Source organism: Gossypium hirsutum, chromosome A08 (assembly GCF_007990345.1).
Source record: "Gossypium hirsutum isolate 1008001.06 chromosome A08, Gossypium_hirsutum_v2.1, whole genome shotgun sequence".
Taxonomy (NCBI): Eukaryota; Viridiplantae; Streptophyta; class Magnoliopsida; order Malvales; family Malvaceae; genus Gossypium; species Gossypium hirsutum.
In genome coordinates this window covers 102,931,470-102,951,634 of record NC_053431.1, presented here as the reverse complement: position 1 = coordinate 102,951,634, position 20,165 = coordinate 102,931,470, and the positions used below count along the sequence as shown (strand labels likewise).

General features: G+C 37.7%; 1 protein-coding gene and 2 pseudogenes across 1 annotated transcript; all 3 read right to left on the bottom strand.

Moving 5' to 3' along the window:
* Positions 1-756: 756 nt before the first annotated feature.
* Positions 757-6,002, bottom strand: LOC121205048 (uncharacterized; annotated as a pseudogene).
* An 822-nt stretch (positions 6,003-6,824) lies between these two features.
* On the bottom strand, positions 6,825-9,613 carry LOC121204566 (UDP-D-xylose:L-fucose alpha-1,3-D-xylosyltransferase MGP4-like; annotated as a pseudogene).
* Positions 9,614-10,676: 1,063 nt separating this feature from the next.
* Positions 10,677-19,507, bottom strand: LOC121204565 (protein ABIL1). The gene is made up of 8 exons (XM_041074640.1): positions 18,925-19,507; positions 13,090-13,172; positions 12,751-12,901; positions 12,560-12,659; positions 12,331-12,423; positions 11,965-12,207; positions 11,787-11,875; positions 10,677-11,140 (listed from the first exon to the last, which is right to left on the bottom strand). The coding sequence occupies exons 1-6, from the start codon at positions 19,015-19,017 to the stop codon at positions 12,095-12,097; spliced, it is 633 nt and encodes a 210-aa protein (XP_040930574.1). The 5' UTR covers positions 19,018-19,507; the 3' UTR covers positions 10,677-11,140; positions 11,787-11,875; positions 11,965-12,094.
* Positions 19,508-20,165: the final 658 nt, after the last annotated feature.

Sequence of the window (20,165 nt, the reverse complement as noted above, 5' to 3'; positions counted from 1 at the left end):
TCACTTTGGAACAACTTTAGGGGCTATCTCTCACCTTAGGGGATGCGGTTGGATGAATCGATTGATAAGAAACGATCCAATTGGGAACCTGCAAAGACCCTCAAAAAGCAAACCGATAAAAAAAGTAAACCAGCACCCAACTCCTCCTGATGCTTGCGGAGTCCCGAAAAACTGTCTATTGACTACTTGTCAATCAAAACAATCACCACCAAACACACGAAGTTTGGAAATCTATAATGCATGGAACAATGACACAAACCCAACAAAATTTTCTGGCTCCAGCAGCCCGCTACAGCCGGAGCGGCTCATCCAGAGCTGACTTACCTCAAAATTCCCGCTATCAAAGGTTCCTGCAAGTACGAGGTTATTGCTATGGTCTAAGTACTATGATGACCAAACTGGATACAGCTCTTCTATCAAAAGCCATGTTTGATTGCTATTTATTAATCTGTAACCGTGCTATAGCTTTATGCTATAAATGATATTTTTAATGTTCTATGTCACAGAATATCGAATTAAGTAAAAGTAAAAGAGACAAAATTTAATATCGGAAAAATAAAATTTAGAATTGGGGCAGAAATAAGGAGAGGTAAAACTTAGTGTACAGTTGAGCCATTCATGAATATTAATGACCAGAAGGATGCTGTTAGCTAAATACAAAATACTCACATTTAAACAATGATGCATCCTTTCTGACATAAACAAGGCATAGAAGCAAAAGAAAAGGGTAGAAGAAGATCAAAATTAAAGATTATCAAACTAGGTTCTATTGCCAAAGATGCAAAAAACAGACATGAAATTAAACTGATGTTACTGTTGTTGAATTTGAGATCTCAATATCTTCAGGAAGGGGTTTCACATACCTCCCTAATGCTTTTGACGGTGTTTATGCCTCATCCTCTCTAGTTTGTCCTGCTTTCTGCTTCCTTGTCTCTTTTGCCGGTTCCGGAGATTCTCTCTCTGTCAAGAATACCTTGCCAGACGACCTCACCTGTTGATGGCCATAACCATCGTCTTTTTAGGTGGTCAGAATCTGCTTCCTCGGCTAAATCTCATCCATGACCTTTAAAGTGTTGAATGAAAACCATTTGATCCACATTTTACCGCTCCGATCCTTGAACTTGGTATTCTTGCATCGCACCGGTCGGGATTCACGTATACAATCCGACGTGCACTGTGATATGCCCAAACATTTATAAGCAGCTCAAGCACCCGTGAATAGCAATGCTTGTCCTGTAGAACACAACCACTACAATGTCAACAAAAGAATCGACCGACTTTTGAAAAATAATGTAGTCTACCATCTAAAAATTTGCAATATCCTGATGGAATTCATAACTCAATGATGAATGCCATTCAATAATTGTATAAATTATATAATTGAGATGAACTTTCATAATAATAATGCACTTTATAGTTTACCTTGGAGAAACTCAGATAACAGTGACCACTTTGATATGCTCATCATACATTTGTGCATCTAATGCATCCACAAACATCCTGCAAATAGCAAATGAGAAATTAAGTGTTTATGGATTGCAACAGTTTCAACTGTTCATGCAGAGAAAACATTAAGTGTAACAGCTCTCACCTTGAGAACATAACAAACTCTAGGAAGGACTTTGTGGCAAGGCCCAACCTGCATGACAGACCATGTGCCTTCTCCTTCAGGCATGGGTGGCAAAGAGTTGAAATCCTGCCCTAAGCCATACATCCTTTTAAGAGTCTCAGAGAATGCAAGCCTGCAATGAATGATAAACGAGTTTAGCAAATAGTTTAGGCTTTTGCAGTTGAAAAATCAGCAAATTTACAGCTCTTACTTGCACTTTCCAGCATTTATGGCGTCACAAAATGACCAAAAGTCCCTCTGCATGTTGTTTCTTGGATCAGTGTCCATCCGAACCCAAAAGTATAGTGCGTCACCATTCTTTGCTTTCAATGGCGTCTAACAATGAAGTTTCAGCAATTCCGGACAAGGATGCCTGTTTTGGCCCCACAATTAGGTATGAGTAAAGGGGAACAATAAAAGGACAAGATATATTTAATTAAGGTTTGCTAAGCAATGGCATATCTCACAAATAATCTAAACAAAAGGTTGACATATACATTACCTCCACTGTTGCTCGCCATGACTGAAACCCATCCAGGCATTCCTGTGAGACGTCAATCCGGTTAGCAATAGCAAAGAAGGCCCCATATTCACCAAGAGTGTCTCGGTAGTATGGGTTGTAAGAAGTTGCAGACGAGACGGCCATCAACATCATCCATCCCAGGTCTTCGACCTTTGTGGACTGCACACACATTAGACATTTTTAAGTGCCACTGCTTATGGAGATTCGCCAAAATATGAATTACAGCACCTTCATGCTTTCCTTTTTCAACTTCTATTTTTTGAAGGAGACATAGGTCTCCAATTGTTTACAAATAAGTTTAAAGAGATTCTTAATTCATTATAAGTAACCAATAAGTACAATAAAACACAAACCTATATGATCTTCCACTGACTTACCAATCCAATTCCACGGTAAAGAGAATTTTGGTGCAGGAAAGGCCATGTTCCTTCACCAAAATAAGGTTCATAAATACACAATGGTTGACCAATCCTTTCGAGTTCCCTTCATCCCTTTCATGCAAGTCATTTCTCATACGGTCAGCCTTCTTGGCATTTCGATATACGTCCTCCCAGGTTCACGAGGTTGATCATTCTATCTTTCAACTACAACATATTGAAAAGCATGAAACTTCACTAAGTAACAACTTAAAGAAAAAAAAGCTGAAATTGTTCAACTAAACTTTTGGCTAACATACACCCACAGAACAATCTTACCTCTTGCTCCCTCGTTCCTTTATATCGAGAATATGCGTCCTTTTTCTCCCAATCATATGAAAATGAATCATCCACAGCAATAAGAACCAAACTTTCCCTCGAGAATGTTCCATTGCTCCTCTAACTTGTTCAAAAAATTGGCACTCCTGTCCAAGAGTAGAATTAGAAAATCCCCAAACAGGTTCCATGCCATTCTTCCTTAACTTGAAGGAAGTCAGCAACAGCCTTAAGAGGTGCAACTTCTGATGGAAGCTTGAGAATATTTCCAGTAGAAAGGCATATCCTTCAACAGTTTCTGAACCATCAAGTTTTTAACATTTCTCTCCCAATCGAAGCAATATTGCGTGCCAATGGAGACAATTTCCATTCGATATCACTTGCAAAATGATTTGGGTCAAAACTTTAATATTCTCCTTGGGAAAATATAGCCGTTTACCCTGTCATCAACCTATTTGTTATTACCAACATACAGTCAGTAGCTTGTTTGCCTAATGATACCGAATATGCATGAACAAAAAGAGTGTATAGGCTACATATTCCTGATATTGGAGATTCTGGGCTATGATTGGTTTCCCAAGGGACATGGCTTTCGTCAAACTTCCGGAATGATGGCTCATCAAGAATGAGCCATATATCACAATGTCATCATGCTCAGAACGTTGTCGACTTCTTCCTCAACACCACATGCTTCACCACACCACTAGGATACCTCAAGTTGAGAGCAATTCTCTAGGAAAGCGAAATATATGTGAATGGTAGTGAGAAGCTTGAAAACTATGTCCACATATAAATTTAACCACAGCACTCTATGTAGTAATTATGGCCATACCTCAACAGCCATGCTGTAGTTGCTTGTTGAATCATGCTTAAAATAATATTTTCGGGTGGGAATTTGAATTATTGTCAGCAAAGAGGGGTAATAAAGCCTGCAAAATAAGGGCATGCTCCAACCACAAGCCCTTGTACATGAATTGACTTCCAACATGCAATGAGTACTTCATCAGGTCCATAACCCATCTTTATACGCTGACTATCTTTTAACAAATCATTGCATTCTCTCCTTTCCATACCACAGCTGGAGAACCAGGAATGACATAATAGTTTCCAGAATCAATGTAGAATAGATCATCTGCAGAAGGTAGAGTAAGAAATCAGATCATTAGAAACAAAACCCAGGTTAGAAACCACTCTTAGGAGCATAAACACTAGAGGAAACTGAAATCACATAAACTAGGCATTGAAGTAAAAACTGGCTCAAATATAAATCAGTTACTAGGATGTCTTCTAATAAAATAGGAGCATTATCACTTTGTTGCATGCATCATGCATTTCTTCCATTGCTCAGACCATCTTAATAGGACTAAATAGCACCTATATACTTTCACTACTTTAGTTAATAATATGTTAACTATGAACCAATGATGAAATGATTTTCAAAGATATATTACCGGAAGTGCATAGTTAGGGAAGACAACAACAGTAGCACGACAGAAAACTTTTTCCAATCATTCACAAGCTCAATCTGTCCACTTGAAGTGTATTCTCTAAACGTATGGCAAGCGCTCGTTCATGGATTGTCCATATAAGTGGAATAGATTTGAAAGGTTCCTGAATAAAACATAACAAGTAAACTCACTCACGTTAATTGACTGAACAGAAAACAGTCTAGTGAAATTCTAAACATGCATCACAATATATCAAATAAAACAAATAATGTCTTCAGCATGTATGGAGAAGTGGCTTAAACTCAGAAAGCAATAGGTATAGAACTTGCCTAAAGAAAATAGAATAACCTACCTAGAAAAGACACTCTTGGCCTCAAGAGAGCTAACAAGTATACCGTCATAGCTGCAGAACAATATATCACAATACATACCAAAAAAAAAAAAAACTTTTATGGGAAAAATTCAAACCATTTGAGGAAGAAAGGATGTCTTATCCAGAATGAAAGCAAAAAACCATCACAATCGCTTGATCAAACTCTTAAAATAGGAATAATGTACATAACTTGTCATATAAAATATCAAGCCTAAAGTGGGTTTTGGTAGATTACAAACAAAGAAACGTACTTCAGCCAATCAACAGCAATCTCATTCCGTTCGACTTAAGAATGGTGACCGGAACTCCGACGCTTTGCCAAGCATTGCGTGCAAGACCATCTCAAGGAGTATACCTTTCAACAAAGTAATTAAAACACATTAGGCTATCACTCCAAACATTCCAGCAATATATAAGCACTAAGTTATCAGCTGAAAAGACATTTAGGGTTTCTTGACTAAACAACAGAATTCAACAATTAAAACTAAAAGAGGTCAAACTCACAAATGATGAACTGCATAGAACTCATTGTCATTTACCTGAAGTTCATAGCCAATCTCTTTCAATGCGGTTGCAATGGTCACCATTAGCAATTGTTGTGGGTGAACCAATAGATCAGCAAACACCTTCATTTGAAGTAAAACAGCACTATAAATATCAGCATGCAGCAAAAGATCCAACAACAAAAACTGACCCCTTAAAAATGTATCCATTGATTGAATCAACAAAAATAAGAGACAATTTTAACTAACCAATGCAAGCTGAGGTTTTCTATAATGGAAACGGTGTTGACTCCGGTTGAAACCAGATGAAGAATCCAAATTGACTAGTTTATTTTCTCTCTGAACTTCTCTAATAGCTTGCACGGTTCCAATCTGATATCTTCACCAAAATCTAGCGCACCCATCTCTTTCAAATAACTCAATTCTCCAATACCGAATCTTTATCATCTAAGAAGGAACCTTGAGATTTGTCCATTACTGAACCGGGGCAAAAACATTTGGAAAAACACAACAAAGAAGAGGAAAACAGCAACGGTGCAAATCCATTGGAGATAATCTAGCTTCTTGAAGAGCAAAAGCCCGAGAAAATCTCGATCTGGGTCGGCTCGAAACGGGTGCCTTTCGTTCCTGCTACCGGCTCTCTTCAACGAGATCCATTTCTAAGGAACCCATTTACATCTCATCCAAAAAAAAAAAAAGAAAAAAACTAGCTCTGAAACGCAAAAGAAAACTCAATCTAAAATAACCAGAACAAATAAACGAAACACACCCAACAAAGCAAAGCAAAGACTAGAAAGTGGGATGTATTAAGTTATTATTACAGAAAGAGAACTTGTGATATAGCAACAATGCATTAGATGGATATGAATGGATCATTGAATGTCAAAGATGAATAGAGATACACAATAATGACAGACGGCATAAGATTTTTTGGGGGGCGGGGGATTTTCAGATTTTACTACGAAGGAAAGCAAAAGAGTAATAGATTAGTAAAAAAAAAAAAAAACAAAACAAAACGTAAGATCAGATCAGTAGAATTTGGCTGCGAGCTGTAATCTCTTCGGTCGAGAATCTTATAATATTATTATTCCCCTTTATTTAGCGTGTTCTGTCTTTAATTTTTTCTTTTTCCTTTTTATTTATGTTTTAGCTTTAAATAATTAAGATATTCCTGCCACGTTTTTATAATATATTTAATTTCAGTAAAATTATCGGCATGGGGCTGCTGTTAATTATTTATTTTCAGTCTGACCAATAAAAATAAAATCACATGAGAGATGATAGATGATAGATTCTTTGTTTAACTCTTTTATTGAGACCAGTTAGTTTATTAATGACAGAAAAACAATATATCTGTTTTCAGGAATAGTTGGCCGACACTTTTTTTTATGGTAGTACTATATTCTCTCTCCCACCCGTTTCAAGCAGGCGTTGTAGTCCAACGGTTAGGATAATTGCCTTCCAAGCAATAGACCCGGGTTTGACTCCCGGCAAACGCAGATGATATTTTCTTTGCCTTTTTGTGAGAGCAATTTTAATGCATAATGTAGCAATCAGATCCTGTGTCAGCACTGGATTTTTAGCAAAGCTATCAAAGAATAGATGTTAGCTGAGACAGACATTATAACAGCAAATAATATACATATTGTATTTGCATAATGTTAAGTAAAACATTGTGACAAAAATTTGATTGATTGATCAAGTCTTTTCTGGAAACAAAAGTTTATAGTGAATTTCAACAGAATATTTGGACTTTGCCCTGTTTTAACACTATTTAAATGTAAAAATTTTGCTGAAGAACTGAGCATTCTTAGCTGCTAAAGGTCCACATCTATCTGCCGTGTCTGCTGCTAATGATCAATGTTTATCCGAGAGTATCGAAGCAGATGGTTTTGTGAAGAAGATTATCAAACTGGATGTTCCACCTCTTAGGACGGTTTTTGAGGATGTAATTGGTTATGCAGAACGCAATCAGATGGTATTCCAGCTTTTTCATAATCTGCCTAGAGGGGAGTCAAGGGCATGATCATCAACCAACCAAAGGCCATAATCTTGGAAGCGCTTGATCTTCTTTTCAAAGCCGGTGATGTAATTATTATGAATTATGACGTGCATTCCCTTGGTTTGCTGCACCCATGTCTGGTTCTTGAAGTATAATCCTCCTGTTGGGAATGCTGCCTGAGGAAGCAGGTAGAGATCCACCTGTAGAACATATTATTAATTTATGATTATCAGAAAATCAAATCTTAATACCACAAATTTTAATAATATATCACACACCATCTATTATGGATATTAAAGACAGACAGCGAGAGAGAAAAAGGGCTCGTAGAACCACAAATCTAACACCCCAGAGACTTTACATACCCAAACCAAAAGCAAAACTTTGCAATGGACCAGAAATGCAAGTAGGACTTTCTAAACATTGGATGGATTAACAATAGATGTTTTTTAGCATTATGATAAGCCGATTTCCAAGTTACGGATTACCAAAATATGCAATTACACACTTCTGAGAATTCATTTGAATATGAATGCACTAAGTGCAACGCTGATCAAAGGATGTACATGTATTAGCAAAGTTTTTTCAAATTATGGCATGTAGAACAAGCAAGGGATATTATCTGAAACTCCGAACCTTGAGGAGTTAGCCACAATTCAGGAACACAGGCAAATGTGGCATAAAATTTCAAATTAACAAAGAAGAAAACAAATGAGAAATATTAGGGGTATATGCTACAACCTAAAATGGAACTACTGAGAATTCATTTGAATATGAATGCACTAAGTGCAGCGCTGATCAAAGGATGTACACGTATTAGCAAAGTTTTTTCAAATTATGGCATGTAGAACATGCACGGGATATTGTCTGAAACTCCGAACCTGGAGGAGTTAGCCACAATTCAGGAACACAGGCAAATGTGGCATAAAATTTCAACTTAACAAAGAAGAAAACAAATGAGAACTATTAGGGGTATATGCTACAACCTAAAACGGAAATGGTAAGAAGATGCATAAACATACCAAACCAGCAGTTTTGTTTAGAGCCCAGTTAAAAGCAGGCTGATCATTTGCTTTCTTTGCTTTGGACCATGGCTGAGCTTGAAGTTCTTCGATCCATTTCTTCATTACAAGTTTAGCTCCATCTTTGGGACGCAGAAAAATCATGCAACTACAAATATAAGTGCGACCCTTTTTCCCCGGAGGTGGCAAATCATGGGAATGGTTCAAAGCCTTCACCTGATCAACCAAAGAGAAGTAGCATGAAGCAACTTTACGATAAAGAAGCAGTGGCAGCAATATTTCCAGTATATAGCAGCCTAGAGTCGGGTAGTGGGGCGACTATTAGGTTAAGTACAAGATTCAGTCTTCGTTCCATCCTCTCCATTCTTTTTGCTACTATTATCCACTGAATACAATCCAATTATTCATAGTTTAAAAATCATGGTAACTGTGGAATGGCTTCAGATAAGCTAGAGTTCATTAATTTCTCATGATCTAATAGAATTGCTTAATATTAATGAATATAGTCAGGCTATTATTGCCTAACACAGTAAAACATATAGCAAAGTTAGCATACATACAGCAACCATGTCATCAGTGAAGTAAACATCATGGTTTCCTTCCAAATAAGGAAAGGGATCTCTCAACCACACCATATCAACATCGTTATACATAACATTGTAGCCAAGCTCCAAAATTTTCAACAAATGTTGAGGCCTCCTGGAAGTAAAATTGAAGAATCCCTAGATCAAGCACCCAATCAGCATCAATTGAAAATGTTAGGGGGAGAAACAAGAACAAAAACCCAGATATGTGAAACAGGGATAGAACCTGAGAGCCAAATGTATGGGCAGTTTGTGAATCAATTGCGGGAGGGACAAGGACGGCATGGCCAGGCCATTTTTCATTAACTTTATAAAGAGTAGCGTAATCCTCAGCTATCACAAGGACTTTCTCTTGGTGCTTTTGTCTGGTAATACTAATCAGCCAATTATTGAGGAAAGGCAAGTGAGGTTGACTCACGGCGCAAATGATTAGGGTACCATTTTGGCGACGAAGGAAGCGGCTTCGGCCAAAGTGTAGTCACGCCATTTGGAAAGGGAAGAAGATGCCTTTTTAGAGTTAGAGAAGGTGGCTACGGGCATGCCAGACCAAGGCACGAACACTCCGAGGATTACCATGAGGGAGAGGAGGATAATTAGGCCTGTTGGACTGAAGATCGAAATGGGTCTTTGCGAGGTTGATGAAGAACGTGGGGAGACTGGATAGGCGTTCGAGAATGGATTCTGGATGGGTCGTTGGTGCAAGAAGGATGACATTGTTGCTGGTAATATTGAAGATCATGAACAAAAGAGCTTGTTTATGTAATTTTAGACTAACAGTAACAACAAGATTCCAATGAAGGGGGAAATTTTGGGTTTAAGGAAACGCGTTCTGAGATCGGATCTGTAAACCATAGCTGATGACAATAGCTTTATAGTAGGAGGAAAACAGTACTGGAAAGGATATGATTGTGGGTCGGGTTGTCGGTGTTGAGTCCGAAATTTTAATGATCTTCCATTTTTATTTCATTTTAAATGCTATCTTACATAAATAATTTTTAGTTATTATTTAACTATAATAGTTAATTTAAATTTTTAGTTAAATTATTTTGCAACACCACCATAAAATATATAATTTGTATTACAACATATTTTTACCAATGATTCATCATATGTGGAGTGGTAGAGTTATAACCGGTTTGCATGAATTGGTATTAGCACAATGATTAACAATACCCAAAAAAAAAAAAAAACAAGTAGTTGAAGTTTTGTGTTAACAATTTAAAATTCAATGTTGAAACACGGATAATGTTAATTTATGGTTTTTTTTTAAAATTGTTGTATAAGAGCCTAATATTTACAAAAATTTCAAATAAAAAATTTTCATACAATTCAACTTAATTTATAATAAAAATTATGTGAATATTAACATATTTAGAATAAAACACATTACAACTAAATATAATATTGTTTGAAAAGAGAAAAAGATAATAAAAACATATTTGAAAAACACCTTATTTTTATTTGACCATCTTGAAAAACTAAACCTTCAACTGAGCACTTGATTAAATCATTATATAACCATTTGAAAAAGTTTAACCCTCATATGTACATCCCTAAAAAATTAGACCCAACTTCAACATTTAACCAAAAAATATTAGAATTCTTTTTTTTAGAGAATTTATAATTCTAGTAGTCCTTATATTATCCATAAATTATAAATTTAATTCAAGCACCTTAATTTTAGAATTTTAAATTTCAATCTCTTTGAGACACTTCAAATTTTGAAAAATATAAAAACAAAAATACTAAATTAAAGAACAAAAAAATAAATATATCTGCGTTACTAATATCAAATTTTGACATAACACATTTGTTAACATTAACAAATATTTAAATCAAAAACATCAAATTAGACTACAAAAATCCTTTTCCACCATCCAAACCTTCAAACACCAATATATAACCAAATTTCATATGAGATGGAGAATAAAGATCATATTATAGGATTATTGATCAAGGCTGAAGCAATTATTGTTAAGACTGGACAATGTTACTCACCTTCATTATCAGATATATTATACAAATTGCTCATTATTAAAACCAAAATTAAGAGAAGAAGAAAAAAAAAAAAAGAATTTCATCTCGGGCAATTTAATATACTACTACTACTGATGAAGGAGCCAACAACTGAAAAACATCGAGGGTGGCTAATTACAGGCAACTCCCTCCGCATAAAGGAGAGATTTTACATAGTGTGGCATCATCGTTATCGTAAGTTTGTTTTAGGAGATTCATGCAACATATCCAGCCTTTAGCTTCATTTGTTTTTGTTTGACAAAGAAAGATGACAGCACACTTTTGCTCCTAACAGGTGCACGTATAATGTCGCGCTTTGGGTTATCAAATGACCTGAATGCTGTCAAAGGTTTGGAACCCTCCAACTCCTGCCAATGATAAAAGGGATTTTACATAAACATGTAATGTAACAAAGTACATAGAATATTTACCAACCCACTTGGAATCGTAAGTTGGTTCCCAGTTATAGCATCATGCTGATAACATAAAGGTATTGTCCTCTTTCGGTGCCGTTGAAGAACTGACATCCCCTCAAGATTTTGTCCCCAGCTCTGAGGAGAGCTTAAGGGTGCCTCATAGGTAGCTGAAGAACAAATCCAACCACACCGCTGAATCCATGGTGCTGAAGAGTGCAAGGCATGGATCAGAACCATGACTTATATGATATAGAGGTTGGATTTGCTCTTTAGCAACCTAAGAGACACCCCTACGCTCTCTTTAGAACCAGGGGACAAAACTGTGAGGATGTGTCAATTCTTTAGCAGCACCTGAAGAGAACAACCCAATTTGTGTGGTGTTCCCAACACGTTTCAAATTCTAAAAAAGAAATAAGATAAAACATTTTCCAGAATTTACAAATGAAAATGAAATGAAATGCCTCTCTAGCCAAAGATCAACTAGTATACTAATAGGAATGAAGATGACAGTTCAAGATGAATCATTCTTGTGTTAACATAGAAGCATCAATTTAAAGAACATCAAGCACGTATGTATTCTTGCTGATTTAAACATTACCCTATGTGTGATACCCAGTGATGGGACAAGTGCATTAGAAGCAGGAAAAAGTGCTGCTGAAGACTTTTCCCTTGCATTGTCTCCATTCTCTGCCAGAATTACAGTCAAAATACAAGTATTATCATCTAAAGCCTTTTTTAACAATACTAAAAATGAGCTACTGGTCTAACGTACATACCCAGTAACTGGAAAACCTCAGAAGCGGAAGCAGGAGGTTTTGAGATTCATTGCTGCATGGTAAGCAATGTTAATAACTTCTTTCTCTCAGCTGAACATTAGAAGAGCTACACTGAAAGGAAAATATCCATTCAACATAGAATTTTAAGCCAAACTAACCTTGCTAAAGTTTGTGAAGTCCCTTTCAAAGTAGACTTGGTTTCTGAGGATAAGTGCCAAGAAAGAGTTTTTGATGCAGGAGTATCTATACTTGAAAATCATTTAATCAGTACCATGATGTTTACCTTCTTCCTTTAAGAAATTATATCCCAACAATGCAGAAAACAACTAACATAGAAGAGTTCCTGCCTGCTAAGAAACACTATACCTGAAGGCTGAAGACGAGCTTTAGCATGGAGATAAGTTTGCCTAGGATCTGTCTGTACCTGGGGACTAAAATGTACCTTCTTGCTGACAGAATCTGGCTTAGAAAAAATTGCAATAGAAGAGAGGCAAGAAACAGGACAAAAAGGAAATGGAAATGAGAAAACATACAAAACTTCAACCCACTAATTACCTTCCAGGAGAAAAAGAAGGCCTCTATCAACTACTCTTACTCGGTAAAATGTAGTGCTTGTGATGTCTTGGGATAAATGCCAACAACTGCTGCTGCCTGATACCTTCTTTATCCGTGTATGTTTGGCACGTAAGAAGTTTCTGACATTAAAAAGCCTAAATTAGCTAAGGCTCTCCATTCAATAAATTTCTTGTATTAGCATATTAAACCAGAGAAGTACAAAGAGATTACCTGATTTAAACAAGATGCTTTTAGCTCTATGGTAGACACTTCCAATGTTTGCTGCTCAAGAAGATCAGTCAACTTGTAAGCCACGGTGCCAAGGTGATCAACAGCATTTACAAGAGCCCGTACAGCATAATCTTTCAGGTTGTCCAGTACCCTAACAAATGTAAACACAAGCCAATGCATAAGCATTGATATGAAAAACATCACAGAAGCAAGCCAGTGCTTGTGGTAATCGGCCAAGTTCTGAAATCAATTATGGTATTGCTTGCATGAACATGAAAAGGCTGTTAAACAAACAATGAAGGAACTAAGCAAGTATTTAAGTAAAATAGGTAACCTTACATCTGCTTCTGCTCATTATGGAGATACGACTTTTCGCAGTACTCAGCAGCTGAATAAAGCTGAGGCCTTAAGTTCTTGAGCTCCTATAAAATCAAAGGGTCAACTAATCAATTAGTTTAACAATGAAATGCTGGGAAGCTCAAAAACTCATGAAGACAAATTTTGACATCAACAAGGAGAACAAGTTAGCAAACCAAATTAAAATCGTAACTCTTTTGCAGATATTAGATTCAGATACATGAATTTTCCAATTTTCTTCTAATAAGATATTATTAGATAATACAATATGTAAAGCTTTTTCATTGCATAATTCAATTCGGATTCGCATTCTACTTAGACTAATACCATGGCTCTAAATTCAATAATGGGAATTAAGCGATTCTTTTTCTTCAATAAACACAATAAGAGACTATATCTAACTTACAATAGATTCATCCATTGCTGCAACTCTACTTTCTAGCTTTGAAACATTTCTGTTGCGGAAAGGATCGATTCGAGAACTCCGATATGACTACAAGTAAATTGACCGGAACGAAAAATAAAGTGAACACAAGGATTTACGTGGTTCGGCTTTAATGCCTACGTCCACGGGCAGAGGCGAAAAGAAATTTCACTATAACAAGATGAAGATTACAAGTGTTTTACACTCAAGACACAACCCGAGAACCTCACAACTCTCAACCCCTATAGAAAACCCGAAAGCTAAAATCCTAGCTTTCAAAGAACAAGCTTTGCTCTCTCTTGGTTTGGGATGATCAATATGGCTAATGAACCTCTCTATTTATAAGAGAGTTCAAGGACATAATTGTCCAAAACTTTGGCAAAGATTTGTGGTTGAAAATGGACACCAACAACCATCCACTAATCCACTACCACCAACAACCCACTACCAACAACAACAATCCACTACCAATTTTAAGCCATTTCTTAACAAATCTCCACCTTGGCTTGAAATTTACCAAGCTGAACATCATAGTGAATTCCTCGAACTGGATCACCTCTTCCAAACGCCTCTCTGGCGCTAATCAATCCCGAATACCTATCAAGTCCAAGCAATGCTTGAACTTATATGCAGGGATCACCTTAGTTAACATATCTGCAGGATTCTTCTCGGTAGCAACCTTGCTGATAACAATGTCACCTTGCGTAACATGTTCCCGAACAAAATGATATCTGACATCAATGTGTTTGGTCCGTTCATGAAACATCTGATTTTTAGTCAGATGTATGGCACTCTGGCTATCGCAAAATACAACAGTGAAATCCTGTTGTAAACCCAAACTGCTTACTAGACCTTTCATCCACAATGCTTCTTTCACTGCTTCTGCTAACGCCATATATTCCGCCTCAGTCGTAGATAAGGCTACGGTAGACTGTAACACAGCTTTCCAACTAATGGCTCCTCCAGAATAAGTGAAAACATAACCCGTCAGAGATCTTCTTTTGTCCAGATCTCCAGCATAATCAGAGTCCACATAGCCCGTGACACTGCTAGTGCAGTCACTCTGATCATATACCAAGCATAAATCTGCAGAACCTCTCAAGTACCTGAGAATCCATTTCACGGCCTGCCAGTGTTCCTTGCCAGGACAACTCATGTATCTGCTGACCACACTAACTGCATGTGAAATGTCTGGACGAGTGCAAACCATTGCATACATCACGCTTCCAACTGCACTCGAGTATGGAATGTGAGACATTTGCTGCTTTTCTTCATCAGATTGTGGTGACAACTCTGCAGAGAGTTTGAAATGTGGTGCCAATGGAGTACTCACAGTTTTCGCTTTATCCATGCCGAAGCGTTGAAGAACCTTTTCAATGTAGTTCTTCTGCGACACACGAAGCTTGCCCGCCTTGCGATCTCTGTGAATATCCATGCCCAAAATTTTCTTGGCAGCACCCAGATCCTTCATCTCGAACTCACCACTCAACTGCGACTTTAACTTGTTGATTTCCGACATGTTTTTGGAAGCAATTAACATGTCATCAACATACAGCAACAAATAAATGTGCGAACCATCTGAGAGCTTCCGATGATAGACACAAGCATCATAGTCACATCTTGTGTAACCATGCTGAATCATGAAGCTATCAAACCGCTTGTACCACTGCCTTGGGGATTGTTTCAATCCATATAAAGACTTCTTTAATAGACAGACATGGTCTTCTTTACCAGGAACTGTAAAACCCTCTGGTTGACGCATGTAGATTGTTTCCTCGAGCTCACCATGCAAGAACGCCGTTTTTACGTCAAGCTGCTCAAGTTCTAGATCAGACTTGGCCACCATGGCAAGTAATACACGAATGGAAGAATGCTTTACGACTGGGGAGAAAACTTCATTGTAGTCAATCCCCTCTTTCTGAGTGAAGCCTTTAGCAACCAATCGTGCCTTGAATCTAGTTGCTTCAACCCCTAGGATGCCTTCCTTTTTCTTGAAGACCCATTTGCAACCAACTATCTTCTGGTTACTTGGCGGCTTAACCAACTCCCAAGTATGGTTCTTGTGAAGAGATTCTATCTCCTCACTCATAGCAATTGCCCACTGTGCCGACTCATCACACGTGACAGCCTCATTATAACTGGAAGGTTCTATACCAATGGACTCCGCCACACTGAGCGCGAAAGACACCAGATTAGCGTAACGCGGATTTGGTTTGATTTGTCTCTTCGTTCTTCCAGTGGCAATGCTATATGGTTTTTCTTGAGGTGACTCATCTTCATCGGAATCTTGCACCTCAACTTGATCATCCTGGACTGAAGTACCTTCCGTAGGAATTGGAGCGTCCACCTGACACTCCACCTGCTTCTCAACACCGTGATCTCCCATTCTATCTGACTCCTCCTTTTCCCGGGAATTTGTGGTGGATCGAAGCATGGATGACTCATCAAAAGTCACATCTCTGCTGATGATGAACTTGGACGAAACCGGATCAGGACACCACAACCTGTATCCTTTCACCCCTTGGCCGTATCCAAGAAATATGCATTTCTTCGCCCTCGGTTTGAGTTTTCCCTCATTTACATGAGCATACGCAGGGCAGCCAAACACTCTTAAACCAGAGTAATCAGCAGGAGAACCAGACCATACTTCCTCAGGAGTCTTCAGCTCAATAGCTGTTGACGGAGATCTGTTAACCAAATAACAAGCAGTATTAACAGCTTCAGCCCAAAATTCTTCACCGAGCCCAGCATTTGATCGCATGCAACGAGCTCGCTCCAAGAGAGTTCTATTCATGCGTTCTGCAACTCCATTTTGTTGTGGTGTTCGACGAACAGTGCGGTGTCTCACTATTCCTTCATTTTTGCAGAACTCATTGAATTCACCTGAGCAAAACTCCAAGCCATTATCCGTCCGGAATCGCTTGATCTTCTTTCCTGTTTGATTTTCGATCAAAGCTTTAAATTGCTTGAAGTTGATGAGAACCTCATACTTGCTCTTCAGAAAATACACCCAAACCTTTCTCGAGTAATCATCGATAAAGGTAAGCAGATATCTGTAACCACCTTTAGAAATTGTCGGAGAAGGCCCCCAAAGGTCAGAATGGAAGTAATCCACTGTGCCTTTTGTCTTGTGAATCCCAGTGCTGAACTTTACCCGAGTCTGCTTACCGAAGACGCAGTGCTCACAGAAATTCAACTTTCCTGTACACTGCCCAGACAATAATCCTCGTTTGCTTAGCACCGATAAGCCTCTCTCGCTCATATGCCCGAGCCGCATATGCCATAACTTCGTGGTGTCAGAATCTAGATCATCTGATGATGACACTCCCGCAACACCTGTAACCGAGGAACCATCGAGGAAGTAAAGGCCCCGCTCCAAATTACCACGTATCACAGTCAAAGCACCCGAGAATACCTTGAGAACTCCACCTTCAGCAGAGTACCGAAAGCCTTTCTTGTCCAACGTACTCAAAGAGATCAAATTTTTCTTCATTTCTGGAATGTGCCGAACATCAGTTAGAGTTCTAACAATACCGTCAAACATCTTTATACGAACTGTGCCAATCCCCATGACTTGACATGCGTGGTCATTTCCCATTAGTACTGAACCAGAATGCTTCTCGTATGTTGAGAATGCATCTTTCGAAGTACTTATATGAAATGTAGCTCCCGTATCAAGAATCCATCTCCCACCAGCGTAAGAGTCGGATACTGCAAGAACGATCTCGGCATCACTTGAAGAATCTGCATCAGCTACATTCGCACGATCATTTTGTTGCTCCTGTGATTCTGATTTCTCCTTCCTTTTCGGACAATCTACCTTCATGTGCCCGTACTTCTTACAGTAGTAGCACTGTATTCTCTTCTTGGACTGCGATCTAGGATGGCTTTTACTTGAACTTCCACCCTTTGCCTTGGATCTTCCTCGAGCAACCAAGCCTTCGCCTTCATTGTTTTCGACCACCTTACCAGTGATTTTCTTCCTCAACTCACTGGAACTTAAGGCATTTTTCACCTCCTCTAGAGTCAGGTCATCACGACCGTACATCATTGTATCAACAAAATTCTCATACGAGGGAGGCAAAGAACACAAAACAATTATTGCTTGGTCCTCATCATCGATTTTGTTATCGATATTATTCAAATCCATGATAATGGAATTGAATTTATCCAGGTGCTGGGAAACAGGTGTACCTTCCTCCATCTTCAGGGCATAGAGTCTTTGCTTGAGGTAGAGCCGGTTCGTCAATGACTTCGTCATGTACTTGCTCTCTAACCGGAGCCACAAACCGGACGCGGTTTTCTCATCCGCTACTTCTCGTAGCACTTCATCTCCTAGACATAGCAGAATAGCACTATGTGCTCTTTCTAGCATGTCATCCTTTTGCTCTTCCGAAAGCGTGCTTGGTAATTTATCTTTACCAGACAATGCTTTTAGCAATCCTTGTTGAACCAGCACTGCCCGCATCTTGATGCGCCATAAACTGAAACTATTTTTCCCGGTAAATTTCTCGACATCATACTTAGTCGATGAAACACTTGTAGCCATAATTTGGAACCTTTGAATGAATGATAATATTTTCTTCCTGATGTGAAAGATCAGACAAAGCTGCAGTCACAGGGCAATTCAGAAAATATTATCACTCCTTCAACTACGCTCTGATACCAATTTGTTGCGGAAAGGATCGATTCGAGAACTCCGATATGACTACAAGTAAATTGACCGGAACGAAAAATAAAGTGAACACAAGGATTTACGTGGTTCGGCTTTAATGCCTACGTCCACGGGCAGAGGCGAAAAGAAATTTCACTATAACAAGATGAAGATTACAAGTGTTTTACACTCAAGACACAACCCGAGAACCTCACAACTCTCAACCCCTATAGAAAACCCGAAAGCTAAAATCCTAGCTTTCAAAGAACAAGCTTTGCTCTCTCTTGGTTTGGGATGATCAATATGGCTAATGAACCTCTCTATTTATAAGAGAGTTCAAGGACATAATTGTCCAAAACTTTGGCAAAGATTTGTGGTTGAAAATGGACACCAACAACCATCCACTAATCCACTACCACCAACAACCCACTACCAACAACAACAATCCACTACCAATTTTAAGCCATTTCTTAACAATTTCTAACTTCAGTCATAAATGCAAAGATCTACCAATATTAAACCGTGAAGACTTATCATTAAGTCGCCAAAAATCAAAAGGAAAAAAAAAACACAAAATTTCTAAGCCAAACAAAGGGAATTTCTTTATTCAGGTCATTTTCTCTCCCTCACATTTCCCCTCAGCAATCAAGCAGTGACTTTAAACTTAAAGTAAACCCAAAAAACAAAATCTTCACAAAACAATCAAATTTTAAAAGTTAACCAGATCTGGTAAATGAACCTGCAAAGCTTTAACGAAGTTCTTGCTACGCTCCATGGAAACCTCGTCAAAGGTCATGGCGGGATTATCAGGCCTGGGTAACTCCACTTCCATTTACGTCACCTTCTCTTACAAAAATTTCGAGAATCAAAATCACAAAACCCCCTAAACCTCAAATAAAACCGTAAAGAAGAAAAAGGAAAACTCAATCCCAAAAGAGAGAAGCGAAGGTGCAGTTATTAAATGAATGAAAGTGGTAAGAAAGAGACTAATAAGGAGATTTGGGGTTAGGTTTTTGGTGGAATAGCTAAACAAACTTGAGAGAGAAAGTAGAAATAATAATTTAAACCCCAAAAAAGAAAAAACTAAAAGGAAAAGTGAAGTGGAAGCAATTCCAGGGAAAGAGAATTGTTGAAGAAAGTTTTGGAGTTAAAAGCAAGGGAAAATGACTGTCCACTGAGAGAGAAAGAGAGAAGGTTACTGTTTTATTTAATTCTAAAGTGCTAGCGTTTGATGTGGTGGTTGACATTTCCACTGACTTCACTCACACAATCGGTTTCGGTGATTTTATTTTCATTATTCTATCGTCACATGCGCATCTAGATTCCCTTCTCTCCTCTATTTGAAATAAATATAATGTTTGCATGAAGAGAGGTTATAGTGGTTTAAAGGTCATTCACCCGCTCACTCCAATTAATGGAAATAAGCATGATATTCATTTGGTTGGATGGAAGAAATAAGTATTGTAATAATATTTGAAGAATAGATATATAATAGTAAAAATAATATATATTTGAATGTGTTTTTTAATATGTTTTATTTTTATAAAAATTAGACAAATATACTCTTTAGCTTTTTCTATTTTTTGTTTTTTTTAAACATCTAATTCAATTATATTTTAGTATACTTTATCGTATACTATTATTTTTGTATTTGCACATAACCTTATATTTTATAAATTGAAGATCCAATTATACCACTTAAATATGTTTACCAAATATCCAATATTATATTTCATTATAGTAACATTATTTTTTGCTTAATAACATCACTTGTATTGTGAAAGAGTGTTACTATCAAAACAAAAATATTGTTAAAGAAGTAGCACCAACAATCATCTCAACATCCATAATCAAGCTAAAACAACCACTATGCTAAAAGCTTCCAACTTAAACCAATAATAAAGATGAAACAAATTTAAATCGATTGTAACCTAGTGAAATAGTAGTTGATATTTTTCACGCTTTTTGCTGCATTTTTCT